General features: G+C 35.9%; 4 protein-coding genes across 4 annotated transcripts; 3 read left to right on the top strand and 1 right to left on the bottom strand.

Annotated features, from left to right (window-relative positions):
- Positions 1 to 2,600: 2,600 nt before the first annotated feature.
- On the top strand, positions 2,601 to 6,761 carry LOC111800218 (protein NRT1/ PTR FAMILY 7.3). The gene is made up of 5 exons (XM_023683812.2): positions 2,601 to 2,734; positions 2,893 to 3,025; positions 3,569 to 3,786; positions 4,843 to 5,405; positions 5,510 to 6,761. The coding sequence occupies exons 1-5, from the start codon at positions 2,711 to 2,713 to the stop codon at positions 6,357 to 6,359; spliced, it is 1,788 nt and encodes a 595-aa protein (XP_023539580.2). The 5' UTR covers positions 2,601 to 2,710; the 3' UTR covers positions 6,360 to 6,761.
- A 94-nt stretch (positions 6,762 to 6,855) lies between these two features.
- Positions 6,856 to 11,721, top strand: LOC111800219 (protoheme IX farnesyltransferase, mitochondrial). The gene is made up of 7 exons (XM_087126267.1): positions 6,856 to 7,330; positions 8,548 to 8,677; positions 9,145 to 9,282; positions 9,410 to 9,543; positions 9,957 to 10,082; positions 10,279 to 10,382; positions 11,146 to 11,721. The coding sequence occupies exons 1-7, from the start codon at positions 6,975 to 6,977 to the stop codon at positions 11,511 to 11,513; spliced, it is 1,356 nt and encodes a 451-aa protein (XP_086982393.1). The 5' UTR covers positions 6,856 to 6,974; the 3' UTR covers positions 11,514 to 11,721.
- A 917-nt stretch (positions 11,722 to 12,638) lies between these two features.
- MSI1 (Transducin/WD40 repeat-like superfamily protein) lies at positions 12,639 to 15,827 on the top strand. The gene is made up of 6 exons (XM_023684806.2): positions 12,639 to 13,144; positions 13,439 to 13,765; positions 14,126 to 14,278; positions 14,548 to 14,672; positions 14,828 to 14,923; positions 15,317 to 15,827. Exons 1-6 carry the CDS (start codon positions 12,800 to 12,802, stop codon positions 15,540 to 15,542), a joined length of 1,272 nt encoding a protein of 423 aa, XP_023540574.1. The 5' UTR covers positions 12,639 to 12,799; the 3' UTR covers positions 15,543 to 15,827.
- Positions 15,828 to 16,415: 588 nt separating this feature from the next.
- Positions 16,416 to 23,366, bottom strand: LOC111799946 (putative ABC transporter C family member 15). The gene is made up of 11 exons (XM_087126380.1): positions 23,328 to 23,366; positions 20,460 to 22,819; positions 20,274 to 20,360; positions 19,353 to 20,000; positions 19,014 to 19,178; positions 18,633 to 18,927; positions 18,248 to 18,462; positions 17,533 to 17,838; positions 17,361 to 17,424; positions 17,040 to 17,279; positions 16,416 to 16,773 (listed from the first exon to the last, which is right to left on the bottom strand). Exons 1-11 carry the CDS (start codon positions 23,353 to 23,355, stop codon positions 16,652 to 16,654), a joined length of 4,530 nt encoding a protein of 1,509 aa, XP_086982506.1. The 5' UTR covers positions 23,356 to 23,366; the 3' UTR covers positions 16,416 to 16,651.
- Between the last annotated feature and the right edge of the window lie 1,854 nt (positions 23,367 to 25,220).

Raw genomic sequence — 25,220 nt, 5'->3', positions numbered from 1 at the left:
TTTTTCAATAAGTAATTTTGTTTGTTTGTGACGGCCAACCACTTTAATAAATTTTTATGTTTTACATGTTTAAACGGCATAAGTTTTGTTTTGTTGTGACGGCTGACTATTTGAACTAAAATTTTATTCAATAAAGCGGACTATTTTAGTTGGTTAGTCAATTTTACGAGTATCCGAGATTTACTAATGAATGAATTGTCAAAACCTACTTTCTTTTCTGATAAAATCAATCGAGCCTATCGAGTAACGGCGTGTTTTGATAAAACTAATTATTTATTAATTTATTCAAAATCATGACATTTACAAACGTTTTATCTTAAAATTTCGTTATATCAATAATAGTAATAATTATATTTCTCGTAATTTATTTAAATAAAAAAATTATTATATTTCTCGAAATTTTATTAGAAAATATGTGAATTGAGACAAAACATCCTTAAATTATCCATGTTTTTCGACCCGTTGTCGTGTTATAATTTGCTTAATTTTTTTTTTTAAATGAAGCATTGTTTTATTATATTATTTCATAAAATAAATAATTGGAGAAATAGAAAATTCACAATAATTGATAATAATTGATGGATTCTTTTGACTATTTTGAAGGGATTTTATAGATAGGTTGGGTGAGAATATATATGATATTTAATTGAGGGGTAATGTTGGAATAACTAAAAAATGCTTAATCCCAATGTAAATTTGTGTTTAATTATTTATGATATTATAATTTTATGTTCAATATATTTTCAAGTTTGAAAAAAAAATTATAATAAATAAAAAATTTATTAGATAATTTAAACATGTTTGAGGTAAAGGGATTGACGTGCAAATTATGACTCAGATATAAAGGGCCATAATTGTCGAAAAAGGAAAAACACGCTCGTTGAGCCTAGGAAGCCGAGCCAAGGAGCTTTGTGTAGCTCCAACACTATGAACATGTCAACTATTGAGAGGGAAAACACTTTCGAGTGTTCATATGACCCGATAACTCGACCGACCTAAACTATCAACAAACCGTAAATGTTGAGTTGGGTTAGATTTCATTTCAGTTTGGGTTGAGTTTAATTTTTGGAAAATCGAAAATTCGTTTCGGTTGTCAGGTTAATATAGTTTTTTTATTCGAGATTATAGTTACAATCCAACCTAATCGTACTCTACTTTTTGAAAAGAATTAAGAATATTTAAGGTTTGTAACCGATCTTAGTCCGGCAGTGTGACCGGTAAATGTTTAATATTTGAATTTGAAGTGATTTTAGTTATTAATGTAATATATATATATATATATATATATATATATATATTTTTTTTTTTTTTCTTAATGGGTAAAATTTTCCTTTAAATAATTAAAAAAAAAAACAACCAGAAAATAGAGTATTGATTTGGGTTCGGTTGTGAGCTATATTGGAATTATTGATGTCACTAGCTTAACCAACTCCAAACTTCACGTTGGTTCAAATTATTTTTTTTTCGACCCAACCAATTCAACCGATGAACTATAAAGAGGTATGAAATATCTTCAAAACTCAGCTAAGTGCAATTGATCGAGACCTCAAAATAGTATACCCGAACATTTCAAACTCAGTCGATCAAATTCACATAAAATTAATTATCAGTTTTAACCACATTTTTAATACTTATCGAACCATAACATGACAATAGACTATTTACAGCTTTCTTAAAAGATCGAAAATTTATAATATTTACATTAATTATTATTATTATTATTATTATTATTATTATTATTATTATTATTTATTCTCCAATCATTAAATTATTGGATAAAAACATCTAATAATAAATAAATTAAAAAAAGAAAGCTCACATCATCCCATGTTTAATTTCTTTAATTTTATAATTAATACCTAATTAAAGAAACCCACAAACAAAAACTAATGAATTTACATTTAAAGTAGAATCCAATATTCCCAAAAGCTACATCAAAGTTTAATTACTTTTGTGACATCAATTATAAGTGGGTTTAATTTTAAATTTCCCACTAACTATTTTTTTTTTTTTTTTAATATAAAAACTCCCCAAAACACATTTTCTAAAGTGCGCTTTTATTTTAATATTATTTTATTTTATATATATATATATATTTACCGGCTAACTGGACCAATATTTAACATTGTAACCGATATTACTGGTAAAAATGTTTGATATTTAAATTTTACGAGACTTTAGTTATTAACGAAGCATTACTGTGGAGAAATATTTTTAAAATAATAATAATTAAAAAAAATAACCCGACAACTCAACCCAACTTGAAATTTAAAAGATTGGGATAGCAGGAGACTCGAATTTAAAAGATTTTTTTAATTAATAGAAATTAATTTTTTTTTCAAACGAAATTTAAAAGATTATTAAAGATATATAAACTTAATTTAAGACTAAAATAATTAACTAATTATTTTTTTCGTACTCAAACTAAATACTTTAATTATTATTATTATTATTATTATTATGTTTTATTTTCTTGAAAATTCCCCCACGTTTCCTTCCCGCAAATCTGCCCTCCCGGTTTCCTCCGGCTTTCCCCCACTTATCACAGCTGACCGGTCCAAATTTCTTTCTCTCTCCTCCGTCTATAAATAGCCCCAATTTCCACATCCATTTCCCATTTCATCATCATTTCCTCCTCAGACACCACAAGCACAACAAAAGATTCCCTCCAAATCCGCCATTGTTGCTCTCTCCAAGCTCATCCATTTCAATGCCTTGTCTCAATATCTCTAAGGTTTGTAATTCCCGTGTTCGAGCTAATTTACGCACACTTTTGCTCGTTTTTTTTTTTGTATTTAGTTATCGGGAAAACTCGTAAGATTTTAACACCTGATCTCGAAAAAATTGATTTGAGAATTGTTTTTTTTTTTTTTTTGTTCGTTAAAAATTTAGAGTACATCGGAGATGAAGAAGACGGTGATGCCGGAGAAGGAAGCGTGTACGCTCGATGGAGCGGTCGACCGACACGGTTGCCCGGCTATCCGGGACAAAACTGGAACTTGGGTCGCCGGAATCTTGATCCTTGGTATGTTCAGCTCAGACTACACCATGCATGGCTCTCTTACTTTTCTCTAATATGACATAATCTTTAATGAGTTTCGGTTATATTTTAAATGCAATAGAAATTAATAAACCGAACAAGAACCCGTCATCTCGTTGAAAAGTAGGTCGTAACCGTCAATATATAGACACGGATTGAACTTAACACGTTTGATCTAAAACGTATATATAATAGTATGAGGTCACCACTAGTAGATATTGTCCGTTTTGACCCGTCATGTATTGCTGTCAGTCTTATGGTTTTAAAACATGTCTATTAGGGAGAGATTTTCACACTGTTATAAGTAAAACTTCGTTCTACTCTCCAACCAAGGGAAGTAGGAACGAAAAATTCCTTATTAGGGTGTGAAAATCTTTCCTAAAAGACACGTTTTAGAACCACGAGGCTGATGGAGATATGTTACGGGTCAAAGTGGACAATATCTACTAGTGGTGGGTTTGGATAACAGTATACGTCAATTAACGATGAGTTAAGCTTACTTTAATCAATAATTTGACGACATGACAGTGAACCAAGGGCTGGCTACTCTAGCGTTTTTCGGAGTCGGAGTGAATTTGGTACTGTTTCTAACGAGGGTGTTGGGACAAGACAATGCGGCGGCAGCTAACAACGTTAGCAAATGGACCGGAACTGTCTATATTTTCTCTCTTCTCGGAGCGTTCCTGAGCGACTCGTATTGGGGACGGTTCAAGACTTGTGCAATATTTCAAGCCATTTTTGTGCTAGTAAGTTCACAAAAATCACATTCTCTTCAATTATAATGCTTGTTGAGTGCTCAAAATGCTTTTTGGTAAAGTGATTTAATTTGAACAAACAGGGCATGCTTTTCAATTATCTACTTCAAATCACTTTATTTTTCTTTCAAGGGACTTGTAACAAAGTCTCATAAATTGGAATTATTTGTCTTTAATACCCTGTTCTTTTATGTCAATAATAACAAATAATTTGTCTGACATTTAATTGAGATGATGTTTGAAAGGATCGTGTCTGATTTTAATTATATTATTAGTTTTAAAAATTATTGAAACGAATACGTTTGGACTAAAAAAATTAGAAATAAATCAACTTAAATATAGTTCAATCGGTCAAGCTATATAGTCAAGTTGTGGAGTAAAATTCAGCTAAAATTTGAAAACTATATAAAAAATAGTTAAAAATAGTTTTCCATTTTAAAAAAATGTAAATAAAAATGATTAATAACTTTGAAATTTAAAATAATATAAATGAAATTAGAGTGTCAATTTCAACTTTATTTCATACTTTGGAATTAAATTTGATCCCACTTAGTGGAAGTTTAATAATGGGCATTTAGGACCCCACGACGTCGTTTTATTAGAAAAAGGTAAAAAGGAAAAAAAAGCCTTTATCAAGACATAAACCTAAAAATAAATAAAAATAATAATAGAAAAAACAAATAAACCTAACCAAAAAAAAAAAAAAAAAAAAAGCCCCACATGTAATTAAAATATTTATTAAATAAAATCTAAATGAATTATTAATCAAATAACAATAAAAACCGGATAGGTGTGAGAGTTGAAATTTTTTAGGTCGGATCAACCCGATCAATCGGAAAGTAGGGTTCATAACCCACCTCAACTATGATGTTCGGTAAGAGATAACTTAACATGTATTGTGGATAAGTATGATATTTTAAATAATTAAAAAAACCCGAAAACCTATCTTAAAAATAGAGGTTAGGTTGGGTTGAGCTATGAATTCTATTCGAGTTATGCAGGTTACAACCGGGTTAGTTCTAAAAATTTGTTGTTTGTTTTGGGCAGGGACTTGCTTCACTATCAATAACATCCTACATATTTCTGGTTAGACCAAAGGGATGTGGAGATGAACATACGCCATGCAATGCTCATTCCTCCTTCCATATAGCCCTGTTCTACCTCTCTGTTTACTTGGTAGCCCTTGGCAATGGCGGTTACCAGCCCAACATAGCTACCTTTGGAGCGGACCAGTTCGATGAAGAAGACGCCAAGGAAGGGATCTCCAAAATCGCCTTCTTCAGCTACTTCTACTTGGCTCTCAACCTTGGATCCCTCTTCTCCAACACTATTTTGGGTTACTTTGAAGATGAAGGAATGTGGGTGCTTGGATTTTGGGCTTCTACAGCCTCTGCTGCTATGGCTTTGATCTTGTTCCTCTGCGGAATCCCTAGGTACAGACATTTCACTCCTAAAGGAAATCCGCTTTCTAGGGTTTCGCAAGTGGTGGTTGCGGCTATTAGAAAATGGAAGGTTCAGATTATGAATGATTCTGAGGGATTGTTTGATGATGATGAGAAGGAATTAGTCGGTAATGGAGCTAGGAAGATTCTTCATACCAATGGATTTAAGTGAGTTTTGTGAACAGATTCTGTAGTTTCAATTGATTTTTGATTTTTGATTTTGAGAGAAATGAATGTAATGTGTGTTTGTGTGATTGTGTTGTTATCTACAGATTTTTGGACAAAGCAGCGGTGGTTACCTCGGCGGAGACGGACCGATTTGACGGTGGAGATCGGAATCCATGGCGTCTGTGTACGGTTACTCAAGTCGAAGAAGTGAAATGCATCATCAGACTCCTTCCGATTTGGCTTTGCACGATTCTCTACTCCGTCGTCTTCACTCAAATGGCTTCTCTGTTCGTCGAGCAAGGCGCCGCTATGAGAACGAACATTTCCTCATTCCATATCCCTCCCGCAAGCATGTCGAGTTTCGATATTCTCAGTGTTGCAGCGTTCATCTTCATCTACCGCAGGATAATCGATCCAACCTTCGTTCGATTAACCAAAACGAGCCTTACAGAGCTTCAAAGAATGGGGATCGGCCTTGTAATCGCAGTCTGCGCCATGCTATTCGCCGGAACCGTCGAGATTTTTCGACTAAAATACGCGAACAAAGATTGCCGCCATTGCGATGATTCGAGTTCCCTAAGTATTTTCTGGCAGATTCCGCAGTATGTACTGATTGGAGCATCGGAGGTTTTCATGTATGTCGGCCAACTCGAGTTCTTCAACAGTCAGGCGCCTGACGGACTCAAAAGCTTCGGTAGCGCTCTCTGTATGACCTCGATTTCTTTCGGCAACTACGTTAGCAGCTTGCTGGTGACGATCGTGATGAAGATCTCGACAACCGATAACATGCCGGGATGGATCCCCGGAAACCTAAACAGAGGCCATTTGGACCGATTTTTCTTCCTCTTGGCCGCTCTCACGGCGGCGGATCTCGCCGTCTACATCCTCTGCGCCAAATGGTACAAATACATCAAATTCGAGAGCCGTGACGCCGCCGCCGCCTCTGCCGTCTAGAGTTTTGCTCCAATCGACAATGGCGGCAAAATGCAGTTGGAGGTGGAAGAAGGTGAAATGTCCATTATACCCCCGTCTGATCCATGATCAAATTATTTGATCGGAAGAAAATAAATAAATAAATGAAATAAATTGGGGTAGTTTGATCGAGATCGTTGAAGTTGGACCGGACAATCGCAGCCGTAGATATGAAGGAAAAAAAAAACCCATTCCGGTCGAAGGGATGATCGGCCGGTCGTTGCTATGAGACTGGAGAGATGATTCCGATTACTTCTCCGGTTGAGCGGTGTTGTGAGATATTTTACTGGACAAGGTGGGTGTATTGAGTAAAAACTTTTATTTATTTCCTTTTTTATTTAATTAAATGCGGAAAAAATAAGCAATAAAAATTATTATTTTTCATGCTCTGTATTTAATTAAATTAAATAATTTTTATTTTTAAGTTCTTATTTATATTGGAAAAAAAGGCATTATTATTTATTCTGTGGTATTATTAAGGATAATAAACAAATAAACAAAAAATATTAATAATAATTTCTACCTCCGCCATTGAACCTCTGATTATCGACTTCGGTCAGATCCCAAATCCGTCCCCTCGCCACCGCAGCTGCCGCCATGTGGAGAAACTCCCGGAGTTTCTCATCCAAACTCCGGTCATCATCTTCCTCTTCCAATCCTTCAATCACAACCTCCATTTTCACTTTCTATCATCCCATTGGCGTCGCTCAGCCGTGTCTGCGCGCCCTCTATCCTTATACATCATCATTATTTTCCTCTCTATCTCCGTCGCCGTCCTCCTCGGATCCCATCAGACTAGGTTTTTTGAATTCCCATGGAGTTCGGGGCTTTTCGAGCGTTGCTGATCCATCATCTTTGGCTTCCTCATCGGTGGTTTCCAGAGCCAGGGAGGCCGTGGATTTAGCTCGCCACTATGGTCGCTGTTACTGGGAGCTCTCCAAGGCTCGTCTCAGGTACTTCCAGTTTCCTCTTTGATTCGATTTTTTGGGTAAATCCGAGCATTCTTTTTAAGATAGTTTCCATGGAGCTTCTTTTACTAATTGAAGGAATTTGTAACTATTTCCCTTCCTTTGCTGTTTTGAACGAAATTATTGTCAATACTTGTTCCTTGAATTGATAGTTTTTTTTAGCACTATTATGATCAATGAAGCCATGTTAACCAAACTATTTAAATACTTCAATTTGGAACCTTGATTATTCATATATGTGCATCACTTGTGAGGTCTACTTCCTTCTAGAGAGCCGTTTGTTTTGATATGTGATTAGTCCCTATGTGTTTACCCTTAGAGATTTGATTCCATCAAAACAATAATAAGTTTATGTCATCTGGGAGAATTAAAATCAATCAATCTTTTCCTTGCGTAAGAAAATGTTCTTATAATAACAGTTTAGCTTCCTTTGATTAAGAAGATGTCTTTATAATTATAGCTTATCTTTTAAGAATTTCAGGTATTATTTGTTTCCATCATGTAAATACATCGGTTAAAATAATATCAATAATCTACGTTGAACTAACCACTATGGGTTTGCCTATGGGCGAATAAGGACCGATATAAATAATTTGATGAGAAACCAAATTTTGGTTGATAAAGAAAGACAATATAAATAATGAAGGGTTAAGAGGAATGGGTTCAAGCCATGGTGTCCTATTTAAGATTTAATATCCTACAAGTTTCTTTGACATCCAAATGTGGTTGGACTAGATAATTGTCTCGTTAGAATAGTCAAGGTGTGTACAAGTTGGTTGGGACTCTCATGGATAATATATTATATATACATATATATATATGTGTATATATAAAGTTATTGCGAGATCCCATATCGGTTGGGGAAGAGAACGAAACACCCTTTATAAGGGTGTGGAAACCTCTCCCTAGCAGATGTGTTTTAAAAACCTTGAGGGAAAGCTCGAAAGGGAAGCCCATAGAGGACAATATCTGCCAATGGTGGGCTAGGGCTGTTATAGTTATGTTGGACTCGAGGATGTACATCAATTGTTATTTAAGGGTGGATGATAGCCTTGACTGTATCACTTCTTTCCTCAATAGAAGTTCTTATTCTCATGAAGAATTAACTTGTTTTTGTTTTCTTATTTGCACAAATGAATTTCTGCCTCTTAGATTCATTTTTATGCTTCTTACTTTTGTCTTGGATTTCACCTCTGTTGCAGCATGCTAGTTGTTGCCACTTCTGGGACTGGGTTTGTTCTTGGGAGTGGAAGTACTGTGGACCTTGGGGGACTTTGTTGGACTTGTGCTGGTACAATGATGGTTGCAGCATCTGCAAATTCCTTAAATCAGGTTTCTTTCATCCTCAATTTCAACCCCTTTAAGTGCCTATCTTGTATCCGTGTCCTAATTTTTTCGGGAGATAATGCTTCACCATGTAACAGTTGTATCTTATTCATGTATTCTGTGTCCATGCTCCATGGATAATCGTTTTGAGTTTTAAGACCTGTCGTATTAACCAAGGTTGTAAAGATGAGTACTACAATATTTGGACCTGTTTGTGATTCTGCCTGATATAATGGAAAATACTGCAATATCTGCGCGTTTCAGAATCCTATCTACCAAGTTTGCTGTTTTTTTTTTCTTTGGCTGAATCGACTTCGGCTAACATAACAATATTCCTGCCTTTATATTAATTCCACGATTGCTCGTAAGCGTTGAAGAGCACTTTAATTCTATTATCTATAAAAGCATTAGATTTCCGTGTTCTGCTAATTTTCTCGTTCATAGTCATACTAATTAAAAATTCATGTAATAAGGTTTTTGAAATAAAGAATGACGCTAAAATGAAGAGAACGCACCGCAGACCACTACCCTCAGGGCGCATCACAATACCACATGCAGCAACCTGGGCAACTTCTGTTGGTTTAATTGGCACTGCTATGTTAGCTACCAAGGTGACAAGATAAATCGCTCATCATCTTCTTATTGCTATTTGACCATTTGTTTGCAAGTATGTTGCCAATTCTCAGTGACTAGGAGCCAATATGCTTATTTCTTTTTTTATGGACAAGGTTGTTGCAGGCTAATATCTTGGCAGCTGGTCTCGCGGCTTCAAATTTGATTCTCTATGCATTTGTATATACCCCACTTAAGCAGATTCACCCTGTAAATACATGGGTCGGGGCCATAGTTGGTGCTATTCCACCACTTCTTGGGTAGGTTCCTATTCACTATTCCCTTTGTATATCCTTAAAAGTAAAAAAAATTGTGCACGTTCAAAAAACAGAGTATGATATTTCAAAAATCATATCTTCTGACTCAATTATATTTTCATACCATACCAGTCAAGTAGAGTCTTGTGCTTTTCTCATTTGTTCGGTATGATTTTTGTATGGTATTGCTGCCGAGTACTGTTAGGACTTTTAGTTCATGTTGCTATTCAAATGACCAATGAATTTTTGCTATCTTTTAGTATGTCTTACGAACCTATAGACGTGACAATTCAATGATTTCGGTCCAAGAACAAGGAAACATCTGGGTTAAAACTTGAAACCAGAACAGATTGAACCAAATCATAACCCTCAACTTACAACCTTGCAGTATGAAATCTTTTCCATGTGGGTTTTAGGTGGGCTGCTGCTTCAGGACAAATATCTCTAAATGCAATGATTCTGCCGGCTGCCCTTTACTTTTGGCAAATACCGCATTTTATGGCTCTGGCATATCTTTGTCGTGATGATTATGCTGCTGGAGGGTAAGAACATATTACGATTGCAATATCTATTCGTATGTTAACTGTACCCACAACATTATCATCATACTTAAATTGTTCATTCATTTGGATGGTTTGGAGTATATTACTTTCAGTTTATATTAACTTGTTAAGGAGTTGTTTATTATTGGAACTGTTTGAGTTGCTTACTCTTACCATGCTCTCTGGTTTTTTTTAGGTATAAAATGTACTCTCTTGCCGATGCTACTGGTCAGAGAACTGCTGCAGTGGCTTTAAGAAACTGTCTGTATCTCATTCCTCTAGGTTACTTGGCTTATGATTGTAAGTTACAATCTCACTCTCATTCTAATTGGTAGCAGCTTTCATCAATGCGGTTGTCCATGCTGATTTTTGACATTTAATTGATGTTTGTCCTTCTAAAATTGTCATAATGCAAGTAGATTATCAGCAGTTGTGGTCAATTTTGAAGTCACGAGAGCACCTCATAGGTAGAGGGCTGAGTGCACATTATTGGACGATTTTTAAATAATATACTCCAACTCTTTCGAATTTTAATGTCGGTGTTACAAACTGCTATAGTTCTTATATAAGCACGACACCGTTGTATTCTAATTTTGGTTGGGACAAGTAAGCCTGTTCGTCTGATTCTATGTCAAATAGATTTAGTTCGAGCTGTTAGGTGTGATCGTTCCCTTTCCGTATGTATCTAACTTTCCTTGTGTACTAACAATGCCATTAGGTTTAGGAAAGGTCTAAATCAATATGTAGTAATCGACCCATATTGATCTTTTCGGCTAATCTAAAGGACCGAAAATTTGGTGTCATATCGTTCTAGTATTTGTCTTTCAACTTGTGCTAATAGTACTTGTGCTTTATGAATGTTGAAATAGCATAAACTACTGGCTAAGGCATGGAGATGCAATACTATACAGACAATATCTTGGATGAATACATTTATTGTTGTGATTCAAACAATTTGACCATTGTATCTGTCTATCTGTTATCTGGTTTCTTCCCTCGTCAATATTACCATACACGATCGAGTTCACACGGTGTCACCTTGTTCGAATTTTGATCTTTTCAGGGGGCATTACTTCTGGATGGTTTTGTTTAGAATCATCCATCCTCACGCTCGCAATCACTGCAACCGCGTTTTCATTCTACCGACACTGCACAATGCAGAAAGCAAGAAGGATGTTTCATGCTAGCCTCTTGTATCTTCCTGTGTTCATGTCAGGACTTCTATTCCACCGTCTTTCCGATAACGAGCAGACGACGAAAGAAGATAGCTCCAAGAGGATGTTGGATGATCTAGTACAGGAAGATAAATATACTGCCGAAAAGATCGAAACGGAGCATAGAGGTGTTGCCCAAGGTCGACGACCGCCTGTTGCGTATGCTTCAGTTGCACCCTTCCCTTTCTTGCCTGTTCCAGTATATGCCGACTCTTGATGAACTTAGTTTGTCTTTGTAAACACCTTCCCCTTTTGAATGAAATAATGAGGAAGGATCTCCCATTATATATATATATAAAATCAGTTTTTGCTCGTTTTGTATGGTGATAGAATTACACAAGAGGCATTCTACTGTGACAGTTTTGGAATATGCAGTTTGTAAACACTCCCATAGGTTAATGATTCTGGTTGAACTTTGCTCGTTATCTGACAATCACTTGTTCACAAACGTTGTGCGGGTTAATAGTTTGAATTTCCCATCTCATAGAAAACCATTTTCGCTCTGCCCTATCCCCCCGTAGGAGTATTTTAGTGATAGGTTCTATAGGAACTAGACGATCCTATTTGGTCAAACACCTAGCGACAAACTCCTATCTTCCTTTCATTACAGTATTGTTTTCTTATTTTCTTATTGATGATAGTGATGATATGGATGATAGTGATGATATGGATGATAGTGACGATATTGATGATAGTGGCGTTGAAGATTTTTGGAATTCATTTATTCCTCTCAGGGTTGGGTTGCTTTGGTTTTGGTGCATTTCATGTAACTGGATTGTATGGTCTGGTTTCGGGATTGATTTTTAAATGGCTAAAATCACTTTTGTCGAATTCAAAATTTTTAATTATTAAATCAATTTTCATAAAAAGAAAATTACGTTTAAAAGTATAAAATCAAATAATAAATGACTTCGACTCACACGTATCCAACAAGTTTTGTAATTTTTCAACGACCGTTACATTATTTACAGTATGCTCGTGATATATATTTTTATGTGTTTAGAGTATACCAAAATTATATTTATCATTAAAAAAATATGATGAAAATAATAATAATAATAATAATAATAATAATAATAATAATAATAATAATAATAATGTGTTGTTATTATTTTTAATTTCTCAATATACTTACTTTGGCTCGTGAAGTTAGGGGTAAAATAGTCATTTTGCAAGTTAAGAATAAGATGAATATTTTTTATATTTTTCAGTGCAAATTTATGGATTAAAATATCAATGGATTTAAACCGAATTTAGTGAATTATTGAAAAAAAAAAAAAATTAAATTTTAATTCAACAAATTGTTTAATAAATGGGAGATGCGGGCGGCTACAATGTTCATAAATTAAAATCCATTAAACGGTGGAGGGTTCTAATTTTAGCCCTAGCTCTGCTCGAGACATATTGGCGGGAACTTCACCCTGGAACTGAGCCCTCGACTTTGCTTCTCACTCACGAATTCGACTCCCAAACTCTCCCAATTCTGCTTCATCCAACGCGACAATGGGGAAGGATGATGAGGAGATGCGTGGAGAAATGGAGGAGAGGTTGATAAACGAGGAGTACAAGATTTGGAAGAAGAATACTCCGTTTCTTTACGATTTGGTCATCACTCATGCCCTAGAGTGGCCTTCACTTACTGTCGAGTGGTTGCCGGACCGGGAGGAGCCTCCGGGGAAGGATTACTCCGTTCAGAAGATGATTTTGGGGACTCATACCTCCGAGAATGAGCCGAATTACCTCATGCTCGCTCAGGTTCAGCTTCCGCTTGAGGATTCTGAGAACGATGCGCGACATTACGATGACGACCGTGCTGATGCGGGTGGCTTTGGATGTGCGAACGGAAAGGTTTGTGGATTTTCACCTTTTTCTAGCTATGGAAGAGCGAAAATTGAGTTTTGAGATTCAGTTTTATTGATTAGAAGAACTAATCTGGAGTCGGGCAGAATTTGCATCTGGAGTAGTTCGTTTTTAGTTCTTGCAATGCTTTTACAGAAAAAAAAGGAAAAAGTTAGATAGCGAGATTTTTGTAGGCGAAAATGTACTTGCTTAAGGTACTGCAATTGATAGATTAAGAGTAGATCGATTGATGAAATTTTGTTTTGGAGATTCAAAATTAATTTGATTCTTTTTTCAAGTCAGGTACAAATAATCCAGCAAATAAATCACGATGGTGAAGTCAATAGAGCACGTTATATGCCTCAAAATCCATTTATTATTGCCACAAAGACTGTCAGCGCGGAAGTCTTTGTTTTCGACTATAGTAAACACCCATCCAAACCACCTCTAGATGGTACGTGTAATCCCGACTTGAGGTTGAGGGGTCACAATACTGAAGGTTATGGTTTATCGTGGAGCAAGTTCAAGCAGGGCCATTTACTTAGCGGCTCTGATGATGCACAGATTTGTTTATGGGACATTAATGCTACTCCGAAGAACAAAACCCTTGAAGCTATGCAAATTTTTAAGGTGAGCTCCTCTTGAACTGGTCTTCTTCTTACAAACATCTTAAGGGTTGTGTTTTTGTGCTTCTATGGCTTTTAATCACAATCAGGTATCTCGTGTTGATCTTTCTTTCAGTCAAGATGTTGCCAGTTCATAATGATTTGTTTGGATTTTACACTAGGGTTTCTTATGAACTTGTATATGTGTATAAATATGTGATTCAGATGGGCTGCAAATAGTTTATGGTGGTTAGCTAGTCTTCTTGCCCTGAATTGTGAATTACAACGTAATAAATATCCCTGGCTACAACTTATGAACAATGTTATATATATTATTCGGTGCTATTTTGGTTTTAGCTATGATTTGATGTGATCTGTGTGATAGGTTCATGAAGGTGTTGTGGAAGATGTCGCATGGCATCTGAGGCATGAATACTTATTTGGTTCAGTAGGCGACGACCAATACCTACTAATATGGGATCTTCGAACTCCTACTGTCAATAAGCCTGTACAGTCCGTAGTTGCTCATCAAAGTGAGGTAGGTGCTACTGGAAGATAAATAAAAATGCTTTCAATGTTAGTGGGTTGTGAATGTATGGTTTCTTCGTGCAATTGAGGAAGTTCTCCTTTCGTGGTTACATGCCAAGATAAGTCTAATGAAAGAATCTGAATGATCGTTCGTTCTCCAGCAACCAGTTTTATCCATTTGAGCTCGAAATTATGTGACACTATTATCCACTGTGGTAATGAAATAGATGCTGACATTTTAGCTTCAATGAAATAAATTCTCTTGTAATTTTGCGTCAGGTCAATTGCTTGGCATTCAATCCCTTTAATGAGTGGGTAGTAGCCACAGGGTCAACTGATAAGACGGTTAAGTTGTTCGATCTACGTAAGATCAGCTCTGCACTCCATACATTTGACTGTCACAAGTAAGCATCTTCCTTGGATTATGAAGTTTAGTAATCTCAATTTTGCTTGTCAAGTGCTGGAAAGACAGCACATGAAACCACACGTCTAGTAAAACCTAGTTTATTGCTGTTGCGCACGTGTTTTTGAACGTCTATACTTCTATTTTGTGCAACAGGGAGGAGGTTTTCCAGGTTGGCTGGAATCCAAAGAATGAAACAATCTTAGCTTCTTGTTGTCTTGGTAGAAGACTCATGGTTTGGGACCTTAGCAGGTAATGTTATCAATGAACTCTAATCACATATATATTTTGTTTTAGTAACGACCCCTTAAACCCGTAGCGGGATATCTGATTATAAACCCAATCCTGTGTAATTACATATATTTTCTCTTGATACCGAATGAAATCTTAAAAGATTCACTGTGAGATCCCACATCGGTTAGAGAGGAGAATGAAACATTTCTTGTAAGGACGTGGAAACTTCTCCCTAGTGGACGCATTTTAAAACTGTGAGGCTGACGGCGATACGTAACAGACCAAAGCGGACAATATCTGCTAGTGGTGGGCTAGAGTTGTTACATTCACCCACTTCTCAACCATATTAAATAGATGGTTCTGATACTCAATTTACATAAACGGGATTTCGTTTTTGGTTTTCTTCTGCAGGATTGATGAGGAGCAGACGCCCGAGGATGCGGAAGATGGCCCACCGGAGTTGCTGTTCATTCACGGCGGTCATACCAGTAAAATATCAGACTTCTCTTGGAATCCCTGTGAGGACTGGGTGGTTGCTAGTGTAGCTGAAGATAACATACTCCAAATCTGGCAGATGGCTGAGAACATCTACCATGATGAAGATGATTTGCCAGAGGAACCTCCAAAGGCCTCTTAGTGTTTTACTCTCTCTCTCTCTCTCTCTCTGTATTTCAGTTATTACAGACGATTAAAATCTATCAAGGGACCATTCATTATTAGGTCTTCCAATTCTCAGTAATCTTCTTCTTCTTCTCCTTGTTCCACAGAGCACGACCGCCCCGGTTGTGAGCGTTCGAGGAAAGAATTACTTATATAACTGTATGCCGTAGGATGATGAATGGTGAAAGGATGTGCTTTGTAGGGTCTGTCCTTCCTAAACTTCAGTTCACTGCCTTCAGTACTATACTAGTGTTCATTCTTAGGGTTTATAATGATTCACTATTAACCTTTCTAGGGCCAAGGCTTTGCAAGTGTTACAATTTGTACTCTTTGGATTAGTTTTCGTTTGAAAGTTCATTAAAAAAGTATTTTTGTATGCTTTCAATAAACACTAATAATATATACTTCCATAGCTAAATTTTTGGTTAAGTTAAAGGATTAATTTGTGCATTAATTAAGTTTTAATTTTTCTTTTTGTAAAATTTTGATAATATTTAGTGAGATTACTTTGGCTTTTGTTTGGTTTTTATTAAAATTGATGGGTAAATTTGCAAAAATTAAGGGAAAATTTTGAAATTTTGAAATTTTGAAATGGAGTATAGAAATGAAGAAATGATTTTGTCTAATAAATCATTAATTTTTTTGTTAGGTCATTTATAGATTCATAAATTATAAATTATAAAATAAAAATGTCGAAATCAAATACCATAAAGTTAAGATATTTAATATAAAAACAAAAGTTGATTTATCATAATTTTTTAAATTTTCACGACTTATTAGCCATAAATTTAAGCGTTCTTAGACACTTTTTAAAATTTAAACACCTATTTAGCATAATTAAAGTTTAGTCTTAACGTAAAACTGAAAAACGAATAAGTGATTAAGATGTCCTTCAATCAGTTCTAAGATGGACAAAAAGATAAAAACTTAAGCGACTCCCTTGTTGGCTTTCCAGATTTGATGTCGAGAAGATTCCACAATTATTGATGGGATGTTCTATTACAATAATCACCCACTCTCCAAATCAACTTTGGGCTCCAATCTTGTTGTTGACAAAGACAAAGATACTTGGAAGGAACCAATCTGTCAGTGTTCTTTTAAGCTATTCAAGCCTTGAGATCTCATCGAATACTCCTTCACCAGTTTGGAGAAGAAGGAATCATCTCTTTCGAGTAATTTTCCGGGTGAGTCGAACTCGGCAATCCGTCCTGTTGATAAGAAAACAATTGAGGTTCTCACTTTCAGTAACTTTGTAGCTAATCAATGAAAGATTCATACATACTTACAGTAACTTTGTAGCTAAGTACTCTGAGTAAATCAATGAAAGATTCATACATACTTTTAGTAACTTTGTGGCTAAGTATTCTCAGTAAATCATTGAAAGATTCCTACATACTTTCAGTAACTTTGTAGCTAAAGACTCTCAGTAAATCAATGAAAGATTCATAAATAGGAGTAAAAACTTGTTACTTACCATCACTGAGAACCAAAACAAGGTCGCTGTCAATAACTGTGTGGATTCTATGAGCTATGGTGATTACTGTTTGATTTTCGAACTCCTGCCTAATGATACTTTGAATGATGCTGTCAGTTGCTGAATCGACAGACGCTGTGGCCTCGTCGAGCACTAGAATGTTGCTTTTCTTGAGCAATGCCCTTCCAAGACAAAATAGTTGTCGTTGACCAACACTCCAATTTTCACCATTTTCAACCACTATCAACAGAATTCAAAGCTTAAGGATAGATAGCGTCTAATTTAAAGTTTTGTTTTGTGTTCCAAGTTGATAAACCAAACCTGGAGAATTCAACTTCATCTCCTGCTCACGCACCAATCCACCCAATTGACATTTATCTAAAGCCTGAAAATGCAAAAGAGAGAAAAGAAGTGGCATGAATTCTCCATTCTTTGCTGGTGATTGTCACATAGCAAACTATATATCGGTTTTGTAGATAAGAAGAAAGGTTACCTCCCAGATTTCTTGGTCAGAATACTGTTCTAGTGGGTCGAGATTTCCTCGAACCGTGCCTTCGAACAACAAGGGGTCTTGAGGGATGATGCTAAGTCTTGATCTCAGGTCATGGAGGCCAATCTTACAAATGTCAACATTGTCTATAACAATGCTTCCTCCTCTAGGTTCAACTATCCTAAAAATGGCCTGAATGAGGGTTGATTTCCCACAGCCTGTTCTTCCTACAACGCCCACTTTCTTCTTTCCTGGGATGACGCAGCTGATGTCTTTTAGGACATCCGGAAGATGGTCCGCATAACGAATCTACGACAGGTTCAAGCTCATTAGAAGTAATGGTGCAAAATGGAAAAAGAGTATCAATAAGAGTGAATTGTATAGCATATCGAACTTGAACTTTCGAATATCATCACTAGCCCGATAGAGTTGAATCCGATAAATTGTATGAGCCCATTGTATATTTATTTTAGTAAAATGATTTAGATATTCTAGGAATAGATTGATTGGTCTCTACTATAAATACCCATCCACCCTACCTAAGTTTTCATCCCAAGAAATACAAAGCACAAAGTACAGCAGTAGTTTCTATAGAGTTTCTTGTAATCTATTCTCAATTGGTGTTAATAAAAAGTGCGAGAGTTTCCCATGCACAACCTCAAACTTCACCCAAGTTCTAGATTTTATTGTTTATTTTCTATTTCGTGCGGAGGCTTACCTGCAAATTCTTGAAAGTAATACTCCCCTCTTGCGGCCAATTGCTTGGTGGTCTGCAGTCTTCAATAACAAGGGGTGCTTCACTTTTTATCTTCGAGTACTGAAGAATTCTTTCCACTGAAATGATTTTTCTCTGTGCGCTGCATATACTCCATATGACTGAAGCCTGTAACCAATTCAAGTTTATCCCATACGATATTGCTAAGCCCGCATTACCTGAAGAAGATTTCAATTCATTATGAATACTATATTCTTTCTACTTAATTTGGGTCAAAAGAAGTAAACTTTTATTTCAGATAACTTGCAGTTGATGAAAACTTGGTCTATGAAGAAGATATCACAACTTCAATTATGAAGCACATTACATTTTAAACTTAGATACTCACCTGGGTCGATAGTTCCTTCAGGGAGAGACACCAGCAAGGCCAATGAGAAGGCAAAAACAAAATGTGATAGCGCATTCAATCTGAAGTAAAGCCACTCCATAACTGAATTATTATAGAACCATGTCTTTGAAAAGGCATCAATAAGATGAAGGTTAGTACTGAAAAACCGGTCTTCATGGTTGAAGGCACGAATAGTTGCTGCTCCTGCTAGGGATTCTGCATAGTGGTGCAGGATTGGAGCTTGGTGAATCCCTGCTAACCGGCCAACTTCTCGTGCTGTGGGTGTGTAATAATGCTACCATATACAGAAATTACTTGATTAGTAATCGATATATAACACAAGTTTGTATACTTCTAGTTGAAAAGAGGGAAATTCCTTACTTGGTACCAGATGCAGGCTGCAGTAACAGGTACCAAAATGGCAAAGACTTCCCATGCTACTTGAGACATTACTACAATGGTCCCTAGCAACCGAATTACTGAGAATGCACACCAACCTAGCTTTACAGCCATGGCTAAGTCTAAAGTACTTTGATCACCTGATGCCTGGCAACAGAGAGTATACACAGATTTCTCAGTATTGAAATCCAACGACCTAATGCAATATTTTGGAACTTTCTTGTTACCAGTTTCTTCGTCACATTTCATCGAAATGTTGCAAATTTGAAAGTGTGTTTTTTTCCAAGCACCATTCAAGCTAAAATTTAAGGTTATAATTACCCGGTTAAGAATTCTTCCAGTTGGGGTTGTGTCGAAAAATGCCATTGGTGCATGGAATATACTGCATAACATATCTTTGAAGAACTTTTGTGCTGTTTGAAGTCCAATTACCGCTAATAATAATGATCTCAGCAGCAAGCCTAGTGAACTCCCAACAGCAAGTAGAAAATATACAAGTAGCATAACATTCATCCCAACTTTTGGTTCTGTCTCGCTTGTAGTTGGACAAGCCCATGTCATCCAGTAATTACTAGCAATCTGTAGTGCTTGGAACAATGTGTGTGCCAAGACTATGATTGGGACAAAAATTCCTCCATTTATTCTGGTCATGTAAGATAGGTACACTTCTTTTCCTATGCTTCCTTTCTTTCTCTCTTCCTCTTGTATTAGTTTTCCCCTTTTTTCCATCATCGGCTGTGTGGAATTATTTTGTTCAATTTTGGAGTTCAGAGGATCTGCATTTGTGATAGAATCTCCATTTAATTCTTTTTCACGTTTTTCAACTTGAGATATTCTACTTGAGTGTTCAACAGAGAGAATTGACTCAAGAGCTTGATTGTGTGCCCCAACTAAAGCTTCAAATCCAAAATTTTGTTTCAGAAGTTCTTCAAATCCTCCAACTTGCACAATTCTTCCATTTTGCATCACCTGGAAATGCGGATAGCAAACAAGCACACCCACTATTAGACAGTAGCTCAGAAGTTCAAAAGCTCACTCAGTCCAATAGTTTCACAGATGATCAACAAAAAGATTGGTTAATTAAGGTAAATCTGAATGAGAAAACACCCATTCCTGAATACGTGTTGTTCTCAACTAACATGCATCCGAAGTTCGAATTTTTACATAACCACAGCACGAATGGTCAAGTATGTCAAAATAATTCTAAGAACATAGAGAAGAATTTCTACGAAATTTTCTCACCAGAATGAGGTCTGCTGCTGGTAGAAATTCAACTTGATGGGTTACATAAATTATAGTTTTCTCTTTGAGAGCACCCATCAGACAGTCCTACAGAATGATAAGAAACAACAACAACGTTCTGTTAGAGTGGTCCAATACATTTTAGCCTTCTCACTTTTTCACCCGTTATTCAATGACCCAACTAACCTTGAAAAGTTGGGTTCCTGTATGAGCATCAACAGCACTGAAAGGATCATCGAGGAGATAAATATCAGCATCTTGATAAACAGCACGAGCAATTTGGATCCGCTGCTTTTGTCCCCCACTCATGTTTATCCCTCTTTCTCCAATTTCGGTTAGATCACCACATGGAAACAACTCTAAATCTTTTGTCAAAGCACAGGCAGTAATAGTTCGGTTATATTTGGTATGTTCGTATTCATTTCCAAAAAGAATATTCTCCTTGATATTTCCAGACAGTATCCAAGGAGACTGAGGAACATAGGCCTTTGTACCACTGATCTTCACAGTCCCAGAAAGCTTTTCTATTTCACCAAGAATACATGAGAGCAGACTGGACTTCCCCGATCCAACAGTCCCACAAATTGCCACCTTCATCCCCCTTCTCAACTTCAAGTTTATTTGATCAAGAGATGGGTTGATGGACTCTGGGGTCCAGCTGAATATTCCATTTTCTATCTCTATATCAAATTCTGTCTGATCTTTTGGAACATAAACAATGGCATCCTGCTGTATTTCATCTACTTGGAGGAAGGAAGCGACTCTATCTACTGAAACTTTTCCCTGAATAAATGCAGATAGTACGTCGGGAAGACTGAATATAGGATCTTGTAGCATTTGGAACGTCGCCAATGCAGAGATGACTTTTCCAGCAGTCAATTCTATGCCCAATAAGGTACAGAGTCCAAATGTCACAAGAGAGATCAGAGTAGGTGATCCCCAGAAGAGAAAAGCTGTAAATGCTGTTAATTTTGACGACTTCCATAGCCAATCATGCTCCACTTTTCTTAAACTTTCTATCTTTTGGAGATATTGATAATCCCATGCTTGAAGTTTGAGTATCTTCATATTTCTAAGAACCTCTGAAGTAGCTTTCATCCTATTGTCCTTAGCTTCCATGATCTTCTTTTGGTAATCTTTCAGGACTTTTGTCAAAGGTATGTTACAGGACATGATAATTAAAGTTGTAGCTATGGCACCCAACGACCCCAAACCTAGATTTGTATGTAAAATATAGATAGCTAATGAAATTTGGACTGGCAACATCCATATCATATTCAAGTACCAAGCAAAGTCTGTGATCCTTTCAATATCAACACTCATGTAGTTTATGATCTCTCCACTGGTATGACTTTGGCGAGATCGGCTAGATAAACGGATGCCCTTCTTGTATATGTGAGAAGCTAAAGCACCCCTGAGGTGAATGCCGAGTCGACGTGCCTCGAAAATCCATTGCCTTTGAGCAATCGTCTCAATTACCTTTGCACTTAGAAAAGCAAGTGCAAGAAGATATCCACTTGATAAGCTACGTCCCTTCTTCTCAGTAAGGAAATTTACAAAGTCATCAATAAGATATGGTCCAACATATGATAATGCAGCACTTAGCACTGCTAAACCAGCGTTAATGGCTGCTTTCTTCCTGCAAAACAAATAAATTGCCTTATAGATTGATGCGTCTACGCCTCCATTCTTCTTCATTACAAAGTCTAGCTTCTCCGTGAAGGCATTGGATACAAGCTTAGCAGAGTCATTTCTACAAACATCTGGTATGTCTTCGTGTTCGAGGCGTCTCTTGTATCCCAAAGCGAAAAGGGGATTAAGCCATGAGAAGGTAACGAGTTGCAGAAGAGTTGCCCTCTCGTAAGCAGAGTCTCTCTTGTCTTCCTCATGCTCAGAGCCATTTTCATGGAGAAGTGGATCGGCCAAGCCATTATGAACAACGAAAACTATGCCAGTCTTTCCATAAACCGAAAGCGCAAGCAGGAAAATCAATGGAAGAAAGCAAACAAGTTGGGCGTAAGTGTAAGCTCTTACTTGATTTCCATCTCCAAATTTTTCATAGAGAGCCACACGGATGATCGATAAAAAGAAGCTGCAAATCCACCATCCTCGTAGCAGCCAAGGATACTTAACAGACTTGTTGCGAACGATTCCACAAACTGCAACCACCGCAACTCCCCAAGCAACCACATGAATAATCTCGGAGGAAAATACAGAGATTTCCACACGGCAACGAGATCCAATCCCATATAGCAGAGCGAAGAACATCAAAACATGGATAACACATAAGAATATGGTGCAAGCTACACTCGCTTTGTAAAAACCACTTAAATTCCGGCCGATCAGGCGATTTTCCGATGCTTGATCGGTTATTTTTCTTCCTCCTCTGAGATAATCTGATATCTGAACGATACATTTCAGAACAAACTGAACAAACAAGATTACCGTGAACCCTAGTTGCACGCCAATGCTCAAATGTTCGCCAAGACATGGAGATTCAAGCTGCTGCCATAGCCAATCACCTTCAAATCCCAGAAGCTTGAATTCTATATCAGATTATCAAACAGTTTCACCGGTTTGAGGAAAAAACAATGGATTAAGCATAAGAAAGTAACTTTCTGGAGGGAAGAACAATACGAAAATTGATTAAAAATAGAAGAAAATCCCTTTACATTACGTATTTTAATTTTATATATATATTTATTTATTTATATACGAAATTGCCATTAAATGAATTGCTAATTTTCAATTTATAATTATTTTAAAAAATATATTTAAAACCGAACTAATTTAATCAGTACGTTAAAATAATTACCGAAATCATAATATAAGAATGTAAATTCATAAAATTGAATTAAAATTCATTAAACTTAGATTATAAATAAAAATTTTGAGGTAAAAAATTAGAGAATATAATATTTTTATTACTAATTTAAATATAAATATATATATATATATATATATATATTTTTTTTTTTTTTATTTTTTTTTTTTGGGTGTTATTTTAATTGTTTTTTCCTCTCCCTCTTTGAAGAAAAAGAGGAAAAAACTTACTTGAGAGAGTATGGAGAGAACCCAACATGATTATGAGGCTCCGTGGAAATAGGGTTCTGATTTTGAGAAGATTAAGGTTTAAATAGAGACCTTCAATTTCTGTTTTTTTTTTTTTTTTTTTTTTAATTATTTAATAAAAAAAATGTTTTTTGTTTTTTTAATGCAATAAAGTAAGTTTCCTGGCTTCTTCGAAATTTGTTCAACTTTTTTTAAGTGAAAAGAGTCAAAGTACTTTTAAAAAAATTAAAAAAAAAAAAAAAAAAAGGCATTTATATGTGAAATTACACTTCTACCCTTTAATGAATGGTGGAAAATAATAGGATTCTTCAAAGTTATAAGGATAGAAAAGACATTTCTAATTTGGTATAGGCTATTTTAAGACAAAAATTAATATGCATGCCAACCTTTATCATAAAGTTTAATATAATATAATAATACACGTGGAAAATTCATGCTTGGGGTTCAAGTATTGTATTTTATTTTATTTTATTATTATTATTTCCATTTTAGCTACCTACCCACCTAGGCCCCATTATCTTTTTTTTGTCATGTGGCACCTCGTATTTAATAACTAATCTATCAACCTTATGTTTGTCTCTATTCTTTTTATCTAAAATATTATTTTTAAAAAAATTTCGTTTATTTTTTTCACGTGTAGTGTGGTCCAGTATTGTTCATGTCTAAATTCTTGATTTATTTATCTTTTAATTCTTTGTTTTTGCTTCTTTTGGTCTCTAATCAAGTCTAGTTCCATAAGAATTTTTGCCTATTGTGGGATAGATTCCAGTCTCGATCTCTTACTTGTAGACTTTTGAGATTTTCCCCTATGCGTGAGCTCGTAGGTTTCATTTTGTGAGCGATGACGCACTAGTTGAGCCTCGAGTTTACTTTGGTAGTGATATAGCCATTAGCTAAATCTAAAAGTTCACCTTGAATAAACAATGTCTAGACTTGGGGGATATAAAATTGCCATAAATGACTTTCGATTTTACTTGGGTTGGTTGAACCGAGATCAAAAGGTTTTCTTGACTTGGGGCACGCTTGATCCATGTCTACGAAGATGTTAGATAGCCTTGGCCTCCTCGACCTTGGCTGGGGTTGACATATGAACTCTAGAATTTTCTTTGATCCTTTATCGGTTTAAGATAAAATAGAATCAGATCACGGTTGGACTAGAATTCCATGAATCAAGTGAACAATGAGTGCGACGCTTCAAGAAGAGTCGACTCCGGGCCAATAGGCCAAGGCCAATTATGAACTTGAGCTTTGACTCAAGTTTCTTTTACTTGACCAAGTTCTTATTCCGTCTACTTTAGGCTCTTGTGATTTATTTGGCCCTTGATTTCTCTAATCCCTTTGTAGGTTCTCGTGATAACAAATAAAATAAAATAAAATAATCTCATGGAAGTTAAATATTTATTTGAAAAATTCCAAGAATTGCGTTCCTTTTGGACTTAAACTGTGAACCTAAATAATGATGCATATTTAGTAGACTTTTCGGTCCAAGTTTTATTTTCGCTCTTAAAAAAGGTCGGGAGACTCGACTTGAGCCATACTTTTGTGGTCGCCACTAATCTTAATTTAATTGATTCCACTTTATGTCCCTGTTGCAATGGTTTGTCTATATAAAGTAATCTTTTTCCAAATTATTTGTTTCTTCCAACTTTTCTAAACCTTTTGCCTTTAAGGTTACATTAATTTAACTTTTGCCTTTAAGGTTACATTAATTTAACTTGGCTAATAACAAAGATGCAAATAGGAATAGAATAGAAACCAAAATATTTTAGATCCACAGAAATCTCCAAGGTCCTTTTCAAAGTTCATAAAAGGACAACTTGAAGAGGAATGCATAACTCGTACTTTCCACTCCCTCCAAATATGGTAAATAGATGC

Source organism: Cucurbita pepo, chromosome 8 (genome assembly GCF_057944985.1).
Source record: "Cucurbita pepo subsp. pepo isolate OVF chromosome 8, ASM5794498v1, whole genome shotgun sequence".
NCBI classification, from domain to species: domain Eukaryota; kingdom Viridiplantae; phylum Streptophyta; class Magnoliopsida; order Cucurbitales; family Cucurbitaceae; genus Cucurbita; species Cucurbita pepo.
The sequence above is the reverse complement of the archived record's forward strand: the minus strand, read 5'-3'. Positions and strand labels throughout refer to the sequence as shown.

Coding starts and splice junctions, on each gene's coding strand:
- MSI1 (XM_023684806.2), top strand. CDS start 12,800: ATGGGGAAGGATGATGAGGAGATGCGTGGAGAAATGGAGGAGAGGTTG. Junction 14,279..14,547: donor TAGTTGCTCATCAAAGTGAG/GTAGGTGCTACT, acceptor ATTTTGCGTCAG/GTCAATTGCTTGGCATTCAA. Junction 14,673..14,827: donor CATACATTTGACTGTCACAA/GTAAGCATCTTC, acceptor TTTGTGCAACAG/GGAGGAGGTTTTCCAGGTTG.
- LOC111800218 (XM_023683812.2), top strand. CDS start 2,711: ATGCCTTGTCTCAATATCTCTAAG. Junction 2,735..2,892: donor CTTGTCTCAATATCTCTAAG/GTTTGTAATTCC, acceptor TTAAAAATTTAG/AGTACATCGGAGATGAAGAA. Junction 3,787..4,842: donor TTCAAGCCATTTTTGTGCTA/GTAAGTTCACAA, acceptor TGTTTTGGGCAG/GGACTTGCTTCACTATCAAT.
- LOC111800219 (XM_087126267.1), top strand. CDS start 6,975: ATGTGGAGAAACTCCCGGAGTTTCTCATCCAAACTCCGGTCATCATCT. Junction 8,678..9,144: donor CTGCAAATTCCTTAAATCAG/GTTTCTTTCATC, acceptor TCATGTAATAAG/GTTTTTGAAATAAAGAATGA. Junction 9,283..9,409: donor CTGCTATGTTAGCTACCAAG/GTGACAAGATAA, acceptor AGGTTGTTGCAG/GCTAATATCTTGGCAGCTGG.
- LOC111799946 (XM_087126380.1), bottom strand. CDS start 23,355: ATGTTGGGTTCTCTCCATACTCTCTCAA. Junction 20,001..20,273: donor CAGCAGCAGACCTCATTCTG/GTGAGAAAATTT, acceptor CCGCATTTCCAG/GTGATGCAAAATGGAAGAAT. Junction 17,839..18,247: donor TTACTTTCAAGAATTTGCAG/GTAAGCCTCCGC, acceptor AACCTGTCGTAG/ATTCGTTATGCGGACCATCT.